Source organism: Kwoniella mangroviensis (assembly GCF_000507465.2).
Source record: "Kwoniella mangroviensis CBS 8507 chromosome 1 map unlocalized Ctg01, whole genome shotgun sequence".
Lineage (NCBI taxonomy): Eukaryota > Fungi > Basidiomycota > Tremellomycetes > Tremellales > Cryptococcaceae > Kwoniella > Kwoniella mangrovensis.
Window position 1 is genome coordinate 9,595,331 of NW_027062533.1, and position 13,917 is coordinate 9,609,247.

The 13,917-nt window shown below is 44.3% G+C and overlaps 8 protein-coding genes across 8 annotated transcripts; 4 read left to right on the plus strand and 4 right to left on the minus strand.

Annotated features, from left to right (window-relative positions):
- Positions 1-237: 237 nt before the first annotated feature.
- Positions 238-1,719, plus strand: I203_103629 (pre-mRNA-splicing factor CWC2; the record flags this gene model as incomplete). The annotated part of the gene is made up of 7 exons (XM_019147573.1): positions 238-349; positions 408-459; positions 520-636; positions 704-744; positions 804-1,001; positions 1,076-1,196; positions 1,275-1,719. The coding sequence occupies 7 exons, from the start codon at positions 238-240 to the stop codon at positions 1,717-1,719; spliced, it is 1,086 nt and encodes a 361-aa protein (XP_019003238.1).
- Positions 1,720-2,452: 733 nt separating this feature from the next.
- On the minus strand, positions 2,453-2,833 carry I203_103630 (uncharacterized protein; the record flags this gene model as incomplete). The annotated part of the gene is made up of 3 exons (XM_019147572.1): positions 2,453-2,535; positions 2,591-2,616; positions 2,694-2,833. 3 exons carry the CDS (start codon positions 2,831-2,833, stop codon positions 2,453-2,455), a joined length of 249 nt encoding a protein of 82 aa, XP_019003237.1.
- An 898-nt stretch (positions 2,834-3,731) lies between these two features.
- On the minus strand, positions 3,732-5,007 carry I203_103631 (uncharacterized protein; the record flags this gene model as incomplete). The annotated part of the gene is made up of 6 exons (XM_019147571.1): positions 3,732-3,797; positions 3,909-3,918; positions 4,001-4,205; positions 4,385-4,639; positions 4,745-4,814; positions 4,879-5,007. 6 exons carry the CDS (start codon positions 5,005-5,007, stop codon positions 3,732-3,734), a joined length of 735 nt encoding a protein of 244 aa, XP_019003236.1.
- Positions 5,008-5,474: 467 nt separating this feature from the next.
- Positions 5,475-6,786, plus strand: I203_103632 (uncharacterized protein; the record flags this gene model as incomplete). The annotated part of the gene is made up of 4 exons (XM_019147570.1): positions 5,475-5,760; positions 5,834-6,175; positions 6,234-6,303; positions 6,438-6,786. 4 exons carry the CDS (start codon positions 5,475-5,477, stop codon positions 6,784-6,786), a joined length of 1,047 nt encoding a protein of 348 aa, XP_019003235.1.
- A 200-nt stretch (positions 6,787-6,986) lies between these two features.
- Positions 6,987-9,452, plus strand: I203_103633 (uncharacterized protein; the record flags this gene model as incomplete). Its single annotated transcript, XM_019147569.1, has 8 exons — positions 6,987-7,515; positions 7,602-7,714; positions 7,813-7,940; positions 8,055-8,334; positions 8,446-8,975; positions 9,062-9,187; positions 9,258-9,299; positions 9,365-9,452. The coding sequence occupies 8 exons, from the start codon at positions 6,987-6,989 to the stop codon at positions 9,450-9,452; spliced, it is 1,836 nt and encodes a 611-aa protein (XP_019003234.1).
- A 288-nt stretch (positions 9,453-9,740) lies between these two features.
- I203_103634 (uncharacterized protein) lies at positions 9,741-10,988 on the plus strand (the record flags this gene model as incomplete). Its single annotated transcript, XM_019147568.1, has 5 exons — positions 9,741-9,861; positions 9,987-10,283; positions 10,379-10,594; positions 10,685-10,795; positions 10,861-10,988. The coding sequence occupies 5 exons, from the start codon at positions 9,741-9,743 to the stop codon at positions 10,986-10,988; spliced, it is 873 nt and encodes a 290-aa protein (XP_019003233.1).
- Positions 10,989-11,136: 148 nt separating this feature from the next.
- On the minus strand, positions 11,137-13,098 carry I203_103635 (uncharacterized protein; the record flags this gene model as incomplete). Its single annotated transcript, XM_065517359.1, has 8 exons — positions 11,137-11,356; positions 11,424-11,514; positions 11,604-12,204; positions 12,277-12,309; positions 12,372-12,607; positions 12,671-12,779; positions 12,849-12,991; positions 13,050-13,098. The coding sequence occupies 8 exons, from the start codon at positions 13,096-13,098 to the stop codon at positions 11,137-11,139; spliced, it is 1,482 nt and encodes a 493-aa protein (XP_065374177.1).
- Positions 13,099-13,274: 176 nt separating this feature from the next.
- I203_103636 (uncharacterized protein) lies at positions 13,275-13,683 on the minus strand (the record flags this gene model as incomplete). The annotated part of the gene is made up of 3 exons (XM_065517360.1): positions 13,275-13,343; positions 13,411-13,450; positions 13,511-13,683. The coding sequence occupies 3 exons, from the start codon at positions 13,681-13,683 to the stop codon at positions 13,275-13,277; spliced, it is 282 nt and encodes a 93-aa protein (XP_065374178.1).
- Between the last annotated feature and the right edge of the window lie 234 nt (positions 13,684-13,917).

Below are 13,917 nucleotides of genomic sequence, written 5' to 3' on the forward strand. Positions count from 1 at the left end.
TCCTTTGAAGCTGAGCAGAGGACAGATGAATGATTCAAGAATTCGATGAAATTCATCTGAAATGTATGGATGGTTTCGTCATAGACGTATCGTGCATCGGGTATTCGTTACGTAAGCACTTTGCCACCTCTCATTCGCAAATGCTCAAAACATCTCGAAAGGTGCTGAAAGAGCAAAGAAGTTGATCATCTATCAGCTTGCAGTGTTCAAAACATCGACAATTCATCAAGAAGAAAAATGTCGGCTACGGCTACAGTAGCACCCAAGAGGAAGTTGAGGCCCGCTCGAAAGCAAGTCGCCGAGGGAGAAGTAGACAAGAGCGAGGCTATTCAACCGGGGAAAGAGTACAGTAAGTCACTTCGACCCCCATGAGTAATCACGTACTTGCAGCTGACTGAATCATATAGATATATGGTATAACAAGTGGGCAGGAGGGGATAAAGAAGATGCTTTGGCAAAGTGAGCTCATCTCAAACCGTCGAAAGCATGGCCATACGCTCACGCAGATGTGCTACGCAGTAAAACATTATCTCAGACACGATGTATAATAGCTAGAGACGCTGGATATACTAGAGCGGATGCTACGGGTAACAAGTATTGTTGTTTGTTCTTCGCCAGAGGATGTTGTCCATATGGGTAAGTGATCCTTTGACCGTGTCACCCTTGTCCCGGCCGTCTCGCTGACTCGTGGTGGGTGCGATAGACATGAGTGTAATTACCTTCATCGATTACCTTTACCCAATCGTAAGTCTCCTTCGCCTTGTTTCATATATGGTAATGGCGCTGACGTTCATTGTTGACAGATGTACTGCCAGACAATTCTCGAGACTGTTTCGGAAGGGAGAAACACGGTGATTACAGGGATGATATGGGTGGTGTAGGATCCTTCAACCGAGTGAACAGGACATTATACGTTGGGAAAATACATGAAAGTCCAGATAAGAAGCAGACTGAGGAGACGCTCCTGAGGCATTTTGGAGAATGGGGGAAGATATTGAGATGTGAGCTAATCCCTTATCAACCACTGGCATGAAAGCTTCAAGCAACACTAACAAAGAGGATTTGGATAATTTAGGGAATATATTGTATAATCGAGGAGTAGCGTTTGTGATGTATGACTCGGAGTTGAATGCTCAATTCGCAAAAGAAGCTATGGCGAATCAGAGTATGGATGGTGATGAGATATTGAACGTTAGGTAAGCTTAACAATCTTGTGCTGTTGAGATAATCCTTTCATAGTACGGAGTGCTAATCTAATCATGTCACACATGTAGATGGGCAACGGAAGATCCTAATCCTGGAGAGAAGAAGGCCGAAGCTAGGCGTATCGAAGATATGGGACAGAAAGCCATTGCAGGAATGTTGGACGAAGGTTTGGTGGAAGCAGCACAAACAGTTAGAGCATTGGAAGAAGGCGACGAACAGGACTTTTATCATATCGAACATTCGAAGGATAACGAAGAAGATGAAGAAGAATTACCTGAACAGCCCAGCGACGAAGATGACAAAGAGCAAAGAAGACCAATAAAGAAAGTTAAAAATACCAATGGAGGATTCTTCGATGCGGACGCACTGGATAATCTCAAATTCTATGCTGAACTGGCTAAGAAGCAGGCGCTGGAAGATCAAGAAAGAGTCAAGGAAAGGAAAGTGCCAGCGAAACCCGCCGGGATGGCTTCGCTATTGGGTGGATATGGAAGTGGGGATGACAGTGACTAATTGAGATGTACCTTGTAAACAAATAGCATAATGCAAAAATCTCCATAGTTTACATCGGTAAATTCCACCATCCTCCCTGACCCGGGCTGACAATCAGTGAGAACACGAGCAAATGCATCACTTAAATGGATATGACGTACTTATCTATCAACATTCATAAAGAGGAAGGTCAATTACTGCTTATCGAATGCACCTAATTTTGATACATCAGATATCATGTAAACATTCTTCGGAGAACATAAATCCAGAAAATCACGATCTATCTTGGATGATCATCCGGGAAAAGGAAAAGAATGACCCATCGGGCTCCACCGTCTCAACAGTTATCTCTGGGGCAGCTCTTTGATCCTCAACATCGTCTGACAACCCTGTTTGACCTAAAAGACAACTTCAGCATGGACTTTGAGATACTTGCGGTAGAGCTAATTTTTACCCTGTTGCTCTTCATCCATAATGGTGAAGCCACTGGGTACTCCAGATGTGTGAAATTCGTGGTCTTGCAGTATTCGAAGATATTCGAGGGAAAGATAGATAAACATTCCCGGACGATACCCACCATCTGTGTCTTCTGGAAATTAATCTCCAAGCACTCAGCCGAAAGTCAGCTATGGATGTCATGCATATGTAACAAGTTACCAATTGGATCTCTCTCAGCATCTTCTTTCACCCCTGTTTGAACCGCTTTCGATTCTGTGAATGATTTTCTGATCACTCTTTCCAAATCGAGCTCTTGTTAACGTCGAGAGGCGGCGGTACTCTTTTGGCAATCTCTGATTACCGCTCGTGCTTCGGGTGCTCGAGCAGTGGACGATAGAGCTCCAAAAGCGTCAGCAAAATTTTCATAAATGTAAATACTGATGAGCTTGCTCACCTTGAACTTCAGGTTGAGGCGTTCCCCTATCATCTGCAAATAATATCAGATCAAGCGACTACCTCTCTGTTAGGTCACATACTCACCCGGAGCGTACTCTCACCCTTTGACCGTCCTATTGGGATCGACGTCTGTAGCTCTTGAATGTCTTGCATGTCTAGATATCGTGGTGACGCTTTCTTCTGAAGCAGGAGAAGCCTGGGAAGCTTGAGCCTGACTTCTTGTTATACGTTTAGGAGGCATACTGTATCCTTTCCACAAGCAACACAGAAAAAAAAAAACATTTCAAGTCAGCATTGATCCTGTACAAGGAATTTCTGAACCAGAGCTGGATGTTATACCATGACAGTCTCCACTTTCCAACATGTACTGTCTTTCAGAAAAAGACCTTTACTCAGCATGAGAGGATCTTGGCTCATCGTACTGTAGCACGGCAAAATACCGGACGTGTCTTCTATCCCGTAACGGTTCGATAGCAAAGAATGAACGAAATGTTCTGCACTGAAAAAGTACTTGGGACAAGGCAAGTCACTACCTTGCAGGCGCATATACGAAGGATTTGGCTTCTCTTTTCGCCAAGGACGTATCAGGGAGCAATCGGTGAAGTTTCACTCGTGCCAACCTTCGAGTTGCATCCCACACGGTTGTCCCTGGATTGTGCGGGGAAGACTTCTTGGAAGGCGTGACTCCTTTGCTTCCTCTCTAAGGTACTGACCATCTAAAAAAAGGACTTCGAGAGTACAATCCGTTCTGTTACCTATATCCCACCGAGGTGAGCTTATTCATTGACGGTAAGGCTGACAAATGGTCACAATGGATGAAGACGAAGACAGTCAACCACGCGCCCGAATCTGAGAATGAGTTTCGTCCGTTACTCTTTCCGCACTGATGTTCACGTTTCAGGAAAGATTGTTAGAAGAACTGGAATTCTGGGGCAAGAAAACATGAAATGTCAAGATAGGTAGTGAAAAGGATTCAATGAATTGCTCCAATATGTACTGTATTGGTCTTTCATCGAACTCGAAAGGTTGAGTAAATCATTCATAGCATATCGTTCTGCATTTGGTTGGTGTACATGTATTCCATCACTTCAATCTTTCACTGCTTGCATGCCTTAAGTCTCATACGATCAAGCTCAAACTCAGATCTCAGCTTCGTTATAGTCATTTCCCTTCGCACCTCTATCGTCAGCTTGTTGGCCGTAGACCTGGACATCGTGAAGAGAGAATCAGCGTGTGATCAAAGTCGAGATGACTCGATGTGAGACCATCCTGAAGAAGGCAGTATAGCAGATAAGACACGTAAGGTGTAAACTCACGTTCTGATTTCTACAACATCCAAGATGATGAAACAACATCAAATACTATCAGCAACCTCCCTTATGACCCAAGGATGCCAGTATAGACTTACAATCTCCTAGCGTTCTCTTCCTCATCATCACCTTCCTTCCTATATCCAGGAGTGGAATAACCAGTTTTGATACCTTCTCTGTGGTCATCGTCATTGCCGTAAACTCCACCGGGGTTCGCATGGTTATCATGATCGGTACCCATCTGGTTTTGCCTTGAGAAAGAAAATCCTTGGGCGTTCTTGCCGTATCCTCCTGTTGCTGTGCCTATGAGGTGATCCGGAGAGTCAACACTTATATCTTACATACCAACATCGGTCAAAACAAACAAGACAAACAAGACGACCATCAACGCATAGTATATGCGAAGTAGATCACTCTACATCATATAGAGTACATCCTATCGAAACAGTACATGTTGTATGTAAATCGATCAAGTCACTTACTATCCCCTACATCCATACCTTCATAATCACTTTTCTTCTCCGCTTTTTTCTCTTCTAACGCTCCGCCTAATCCTTGTCCAGTAACTTCTCCGAATCTCTTCCCTTCTTGATTATCACCTGTAAAACCACCTCCGAAACCTTTACCGGTCACAGCACCGAATTGACCTTCTTGTCCGAATTGACCTGGTTGACCGGGGTTGCCTTGATGATCGAAGGATGGAGCGTCAGCTTGAGGATCACCAGTGGGTTGATCTCCTATTCATCATAGCGTATATCAGCTGTTGCTCTCCTCTCATGACTAGTCATTCAACAGGTAGATCATGGAAAAGGCCCAGGATGACATGAGACTGGCCAACTCACCTCCGAAAAGCTGTTGTTTCAATCCTTGTCCCTCGCCGCTGTTCAAGTATTGTCTGGCGTTATCGATGTTCTGCAATAGCGCACAAAGAGAGTCAATCATCAGCCTTGTAACCTGTCCATACTGCTCATCGGACTATCTCGTTCTCCATCACCAAACCGATTCCTTTGTTCCGTTCCCTCAGAAGGATAGCAGTAGCAGGACCTCCCCTATCGTGATTATTTTGAGGTCTTGGGAAACAGATCAGAGTACTCACTCCTTCCATGTTGATTAAGTGCTGATTACTGGTCAGTTTCAACTGATGTATGCAATGGTAGTGATACTGTATATATATATATATATATATGTATATACGGTGATGTGAATCAGTAGCTGGCATTCCATTCCTCACTCAGCTTGACACGCACTATCACCTTCACCAACGCGAATGACGTAATGCCTTACAATCGTAGGAATATCTCATTTCATCAGCTGAATGCATCAAGCCATGTGGATCTGATCCCGGCGGCTACGGCTAACATGTCCCAGTAACCGGATGAGAACCAAGCGTTTACGAGGTGAGATTGATGGATGCAGAGATAAGGATCGAGCATCTTAAGCGCTCAGTAAGTATAGTCAACACCCTCAAAAATATATAACGACCAATGTTTGGGTGAGACTGGCATGTAGCAGGGATAGAGGTCGTGATCACGTAGCAGTAACAACAGCAGTGAGGTAACAACAACGCCGACCATGCCAGATAACTTACCGATCATAGATCCCCTTCCATACCTCCCTCCCTCTTCACTATTACAGCATCTTACCCCACTATCCTCCTCCGACCTGATATCAAGTAGAGAAGCTACCGCCAAGAAGATTCATGCAGCATGTCGAGATATAGGATTCTTCTATTTGAAAGTCGACGCTTATCTCACTAAAGAAGAGATGAAAGAGGTTTTAGAGCTAGGTAGGGAGTTCTTCCATCGACCGAGGGACGAGAAGGAAAGTATAGGTTTGGAAAAGAGTGATGGCGTGAGAGGTAAGTATGATGATCTCCCTTTCCTATGTTACACATTCATTTAAGTAGTCAACCACAATCATCGAAACGATAGGATACCAAAAACTGCATCAGAACATAACAAAAGGTAAAGTCGATCATCACGAGGGACTAGACCTCTACGCTCCTTCACCATACACCAAATCTACCCAGGACAACGATGATCCAAAATTAAATGGAATTGGTGAAAGAAAGTTCAAACATCTGGACGGACCTAATCAATGGCCTAGTCAACCAGAATCGTTCAAACCGAAATTAGAACAGTGGATAGAGAAGATGAAAGTCCTCGGATGGGCTGTGATGCACGCCATGGCCGATGGATTGGGCATGACCTCGGAGGAATGGGATGAACTAGGAGGGATGGTAAATGATAGTTTCTGGGTAATGAGGGTTATCGGTAAGTCAAATTAAACTCCTCCGGAACTTGCTGATATGATCTGCTTACAACCTCATAGGATATCCCCCTTTACCTAATGGTGCAGATGGTATCTCATGTGGTGAACATAAGGATTATGGATGCTTGACGTGAGTGATCTTAAAGGTCTATACGGCTAGGTCTCCTACGACTCTACTCCTACATGGATCCTTTAGGCTGTTACGTTCCCCCCTTGGTGTTCGTTCTGTAATGTTAGATTCTGATACTGCGCATTTCGTCTTAGTCTCCTGCACGCCGATCCAATCCCATCCTCTCTTCAAGTCCTCTCGAAATCAAACCAATGGATCAACGCCGACCCCATCGAAGGCTGTATAATCGTGAACATAGGCGAGATGTGGGAAATCTGGACAGGAGGAATGTACCCATCGACTTTACATCGGGTTATACATAAATCACCCACATACAGGGTATCTATACCGTTCTTCTACGAGCCCAACTTCAATGCCAGAGTAAGACTGCTGGGAGCTGCTGGGAGGAAAGCCAAGGAAGAAGGTATCGAAGTGGAGGAGAAGGTCGAAGTGGTTTATGGGGATTTCTTGTTGGGTAAAGTTAGTGGGAATTTCAAGTATTGAATGAATCACGTGCAATATTACGTAAATGAATGGCACGCGTCTAGATCTACTAAAGTCTTAGTTTGAGTGGATGAAATGAAGAGATCCAATGATATCATGATGATGAGGAGCTATCAACAAGCAGCCATGAGCATATAGTACAGTTTGGCAGATACCCCGTAAATAGAGTGTGATACCTCCGTCTATCCACAGAAGAAAACATGGGAGCTACAAGCGATAGTGAAGACGACCACGAGCTACTGTCTTACGGCCAACCTTCATCCTCCTCAACCGACAATCATTCCCATTCTCAACCACTTCTGTCCGATGGTGAATCGTCCTCCTCAAGTAGATCACATCGACATTCATCTTTCCACAGGAGGTACCCAACACTGCATTATGTGGTGAAGAAATGGTGGAAACCGCTGTTCGCAATATCACTTCCCTTCTTTCTTTTATTCGTCTATGCCTTGATACATCCCCATGTCAAGGGTTTACCACCATTACCGAAAGTACATTTCTCATCCGGATCGAGCTCGGAACTATTACCTGAGAAGATATACGAAGAGAAGATAGTGGAAGGATGTACGTGTGGTGTAACGGATGAAGGACGTAGATTGTGTGATGTCTACAACGAGGAGGGACTGAGGAATAGTAGATTGGTTCAAGGATCTGGAGCAAGGATGAGAAGGATGTTACAGAAGGCTAGAGAGGGGGAAGCACTTAAGATCGGTGTATTGGGTGGAAGTGGTATGTCTAACAAATCTACAAATCTACAATGATCACATATTCTTAAGAGTATAAGTAATCGCTAATTCATTCGTCAACCACTGTAGTATCCGCATGTCACGGTGTCCACCCAAGTGCGGACTACCCACAAGGTGATCCAGCTGGACCAGGATGTTATACAACATTGTTGAAACAGTGGTTCCAAAATACTTTTCCAGATGTGCGTTACTTCTAACATCTCAATCCTGCCAATATACATCGGCACCAGTAGATAAGATTATATCGAGGCTGATCATGGGTGCATACAAACCGATTTAGGCGGATCATGAGTTCATGAATGGTGCTATAGGTGGTATGGACTCGAGCTACTACGCTTTCTGCGGTACACATCATACAGCGACAGATACAGATCTGATAGTGTTAGAATTCGATGTGAATGATCAAGCGTGAGTTGAGATTTAAATTTCAGCATAGCATACCGATCCTATCATAGATCGTTCATTGTCCAATTACCCTCAACTTCTGGTAGATGCTAATTAGGCCATACGATCATACTATAGAGATCTCCTGTATCAAGCATTTTTCGACCAACTTCTCCGAGCCTTATCAGAATTCACGACTCAACCTGCCATTCTCATACTGGGAGCATGGAGTCCTCAAGTAGCTCAAGATCAAGGATATGGTGATCCCCAAATTGTTCATGCACCCATTTCGCTCTACTACGACGTGCCGTACATATCGATGAAGAGGTTGATGTTCAACCATTATTTGAGGTTCCCCAAATCGACTGCTGAGGCGTTCTTTCAACCGGATTTGGTACATCCCAAAGCACGGGGTCATGTGAGTGCACCCTCTTGCATCCCCTTTCTCTTCGTAAACGATGTACCCATCTCGAGATCTTCTCAAGGACAAAGGAATCATTTCTGATCTTTGTCTTTGTTACCACTCCAGCGCATACTAGCCGATCTCCTCATATCATACCTAGAATCCGAATTATGCATGTTGACGCACTACGGCCTACCTGTCATACCCTCTATATCAGAAACCATATCGACCTCCGAGCCATTCTCGGATTTCATTGATATACCATTCCCTCTCGATACACTTCACCTAATTGATCCAATCACTCCACCACCAGGATGGGAAGCTACCTTTGATACTGAACCATTGGAAAAGTTGAAATTGGAAAACAGGAAATTCGTCTTACCTACTACACCATATTTCGTACCTCCCGTCGGGATCTTCACTCCTCTTAGAGAAGTCGTCAACCCGATGAAGGAAGATCCAAGTTCGGGTAAACATATAACGGGACTGATACAGCCTGAATTGTTCTGTGCGGATGCGAATGATAAAAAGAATCCTATGAAACCTACTAGCTCGGAGGGATGGAAACCTTTTGTGTGGAATGGGGAAAAACATTACTGGGTTTCTGATACGCCTGGAGCGAGGATTAGGGTGGAGATCAAAGTGACTGCTGGAAGGTGAGTGATGGACTTTCGCACACTCTGTTAATTCAAGTTTTATACTAGACTATACTTGCTAACATCCTCCTGCTATGACTTTGCAGAGTCGCTGTCTACTATTTCCGAAGTCAGCATTATAATCTTGGTGATGCTAGATGCTGGGTGGATGATAATGAGAAAGGAGCAGTTCATCTAGCAGGGTATTGGAAGAAACAGTATAACGTCGCTATGTGTGTGGCCAAATTATTGATCACCTCTGTCATTCCGTGTTCTATGGCTGATCTCTCATGAATAATACAGCGTCGCATATATAGATGAGAAAGTCACTCCGGGTGATCATTAGTGAGTCAATAATTTCAGTCGGTGTTTCGTATGAAAGCTGATGGATCAAATGATTTCTCGCTCAGCGTTACATGCGAAGTAGCCCAAAACACCTCGCACCCCACCAACCCCGATGCTCATCATTTCAGATTAACAGCTATAATGGCTACATAGATGGATGGTAGAGTAGAATGGCTAGGCTTGGCCAGATCTCATGTATATATGTATAGTTAATTAGATGGTTTGTCATGGCATTCTTCTTGCATTGGTTGTTCAATCAGTCAGTAGTCTAAAAGAGCGGGAATGTTCGGGATGGTTGGTGATCGACAGCACGTAATCGGTCATGACCGAGCGAGATATCGTCTTCCCTCGAAGGATATAAAGTAAGTAACGTTGATGTGTGATAACTTGTACTCATCAATTCTTCACCAATAGGATCAATTATTCAGCACTTTTACTATCATGTCTTCTTCTTCTTCGCCTCTACAATATATCAAGATCAACGGTGCCGATCTGGCTTACAGGGAAGCGGGCGATGTCTCAAATCAGTTGTTTATAACGCTTCACGGTGGAAGGGGATTCGGTAAGTCCAGATCAAATCTCTCTGCGTTTACACTTTTCTTCCGTGGGTCGCCATGATCAGAATTCCATGATTATGGTTTTGTATTAAGTGCCATGATCGACTGACTATGACATACTATGATTTAGGCTCTCACGAATCTGACTTCTCAGCTTATCTACCACTCTCAACTACCCACCACATCGTTTCCTTCGATTTCAGAGGCCACGGTCAATCATCCCATACACCTCCGTACACATTCTCACAATTAGTGGACGATATCGAGTCTTTTCGACAGAATCTCGTCGCGAAGTATAACAAGAGAGAAACCAAAGCGGTAATATGCGGAGGGAGTTTTGGGGGATATCTGGCTCAACAATATGCGATCACGTATCCTGGGGGATTAAGTCATCTGATATTGAGAGGTACTGCACCATCCTATGAGCGTGAGTATTCTCATCATACTTGATGATAATCTTAAACCATCTACTCTCTGACTCAAATTCACAAATACCTGATATCGTGGATCTTTCCTGTACAGATGAAACGGAAGCTATGGAGGTTCTCGAACAGCGTTTATCCCGCGCACCACTGGCATCGCTCAACTTCCTCAAAAAGGTCTTTAGCTCATTTGTAGATGACGACGAGATGCGTTTGGTCATGTTCGCTATCGGACCTCTGTACTCTGAGGCAGAGTACGATGCTGATATAGGGTTGGAGAGGGCAAGAAGTATGAGATTAAGTGCTAAAGTACATAGTGAGTGGTCATCATCCTACTCACACAGAGTATCGTCCATGAAGTCTTCCACAGGGTGCTGATCACCAAAACTGCTGTAATTTTTGATAGACGATTTGTACTCGGAACAAGAGAAGTACTTCGATTATAGACCCAAGTTGAAAGATATCAAAGCAAAGACTCTGATAGTGGTCGGTCATGAAGATTGGATATGTCCTCCTAGTGAGCTTTCCCTCTCGCTACATCTGGAGTCCTGCAGACTGATCGTGAGACTTTGTATGAATTAGGCCAATCCGAGTTGATACATCAGGGTATACCTGGTTCCCAACTGCTTATCGTATCCAATGCCAATCACTCGGTACATCAGGAGAAGAACGAAGAAGTCATAGCTGCCACACGGAAGTTCTTATCATGAGACAATGTGAACCTATACGATATTTGTTTGATACAATCATTCATGATAGGCTTTTAACCAGTAAGACGACGATGAGACGAAGCAAATGAGCAATGGATCACACTAATACCAAAGATTCCAGATGCTAACCTATCTAAAAGTTATATATTTAACCCTTGAATTTATATTTAGGTACACCTTTAACGCCCACATTATATTTGAACAAATGACCTCCATCATCCTCTGAATTCTTATTCGGTCTCTTGTCCGTTGCAGAAGCGATATAGAGTGTATCGTGATTAGGTCCACCCCAGGAGGTACAAGCCATATTCCTAGCCGTGAATTTGATGTCTTTCAGATGTTTACCTTCTGATGAATAAACCATAACTCTCGAACTCGCCCACATGGCGATGTACAAATCCCCTTCAACAGATACAACCATAGCGTCCGGTTCACCTCCGAGATTCCTTCGATCGATGAATAGTCGCTTGTTGGATAGTGATCCAGTGAGAATATCGAAATCGTAGGCGAATATCGTTTAGATACACTACGAGTACAAATCAAATCAGTCAGCCACCTTTCGTCCTGAAAATTGGCCTTCAAGTGCCCAGCCTTGTATGGCGAAACACCACTCACTAGTCTTATTATCAGGACTCCAAGCTAATCCATTGCCACATACCAATCCCTTCTCCATCAAATGCAATGACCCATCTGGGTCGTATCTCCACAATCTACCAAGAGGTTCACCATAATCTTGAGGTAATCTACCCATACCTAGACTCAAGGCTTTACGATCAATCTCAGCTAACCAAAATCTACCCATTACATCCACACCTCCATCATTGAACCTTCTTATACTCCTTTCATCTTGAGGTATAATCTCTTTGTGTATCTCCAATTTTCCAGTCTCCTCATCTAAAAAGGCTACACCGGCAAAGTACGCACAGATGTATCCAGGCTTCTTCTCTCGGAAGAATTGCACTGTGACTGATTCTTCCAATTGAAGTATACGCGGCTGACCATCTTGAGATGAAGCAGATAATTCCCCTGTAGTCGGGTCAAGCTTGAGGATATGTAATTCGGCAGGTTCTTTCAAACAATCTACATAGTGTAAAGTTGAATCTTCAGCTCGGTAGATTGGAGCTTCTCCTAGCACCATAGGAGTTTTAAGTCGAAGCCATGGTCCACCACCTTCGATTTGGGGTACGTCAACTTCCACATTGTCGGGATACAGATCCTATATTGGTCTCAAACATCAGTACACCTCACCTCCGAACTCTGGACTCGACGATTGTGTGAGCCGACCCACCTCCATAGCAACATCAGCCGGATGTCTACCAAACTGAACCGCCACATAAGTACACATATCTTTAATCTACTTTCTCGCCATGTCCAATAAGTTACCCCATTCATCGCCTGGACAGCATGAGGTACACCAGGGTACGTCCTGCAATCTACCTCTTTACCGAACGTTTTCAATTTTTTGGAATACGCTTCTCCCTCACTTCGCAGACGGTCTAATTCGGCTAAGGCGATGAAAACCTTGTTGACGCTTGATTTGAAGGCTCCGTCTGATCCGAATAGGGAAGAAGCGATGGGGTTGGATAGATCTTCCGCAGTGGGGATATATTGGTCGCGGTCTATACCACAAACACTCTTGTATCAGAAGTGAAGATCGGTTCGACAAAGTGAGATTAACTTACACCATAGCATCTTGGCATCTGGTAATCCAGGACAATGTCTATTGACATTCCGTGATTTATAAGTGTCCGCCGTAGCAGTGTTATCGCAAACAGGTACACCTAGCACCATCTACCTCAATATCAAATCAGCACAGTCGAAGCACACATATGATGTACCGTGTCTTAGGACCGTACTCACAAACTGAATAGGAATGCCTTGAACACCGGCTCTTTGAGAGACGAATGCCGCAAGATTTCCACCCGAGCTCGAACCACCTATACCGAATCGACTAATGTCCACTCCAAGTCTCCCTTTACCACTATCATAGACCCATTCGAATGCTGATCATTCTTCCCATCAGCCACCATTACACATGTCCTGGGGACCATCCAAACTCACCTGTCCAAGCATCTTCATGGCCTACTGGAAATTCATACTCCGGTGCCATCCTGTAATCTACAGTGACAACCACACATTTTGCGCTGTTGGCTACCCTCGTACAGAATGGGTTCTCAGCGTTGATGCCACCGAGTACCACACCTCCTCCATGGTACCAGATGAGAATCGGTGCGTGCCCCGATGTGGGCAAGTCGATAGGATAGAACACACGAATAGAGAATCCGTCTAGCTCGATACTTGAATCAATGTGTCAAGGAAGTCTGATGTATGTCCTCGAGGGGCTCTGCGACGATGCTATATGCGAAACAATTTGAAATCAGCTGGTGTAAGCAAAACCAAACGAAGGAGTTAGTCGACTTACTGACCTGTCCAAGGCAGATTGGCCTCTAGGTAGGAATGTACTGGAATCCAACAAACATTGGTCAGACAAAAGAGATTATACTTAGATATGGTATGCTTACCATTCCTGAGCCAAACCCAAGGTATCACAGGCTTCACAAGGAGGTTGACCGACCGCATCAGATCGCAGGGGAACACATTTAGTCCTGTATCGCATACACCTCGAGCAGGCTTTGCTAGCTTTCCTCCGGGTGGATGACGGATCGGCAGTTGAGCTTGCTACCGCGCTGGACATGGCGAGATGAAATTGATACACATGAATGTGATGGAAACAATATGGAGATGGGATGAGATGCGATTCAAATGGGAACCAAACAAGATGAAGATAGACAGGTTATCTCGGGTTGGTGTCAGGTGAGTCACGTGACTGTCATTGTACGAACCAAGAGCTCCTACTCTATGCATATGCATGGAATGGATATATGATATACGACTGATGAGAAATCTACTAGAGATCAGATACAACTAT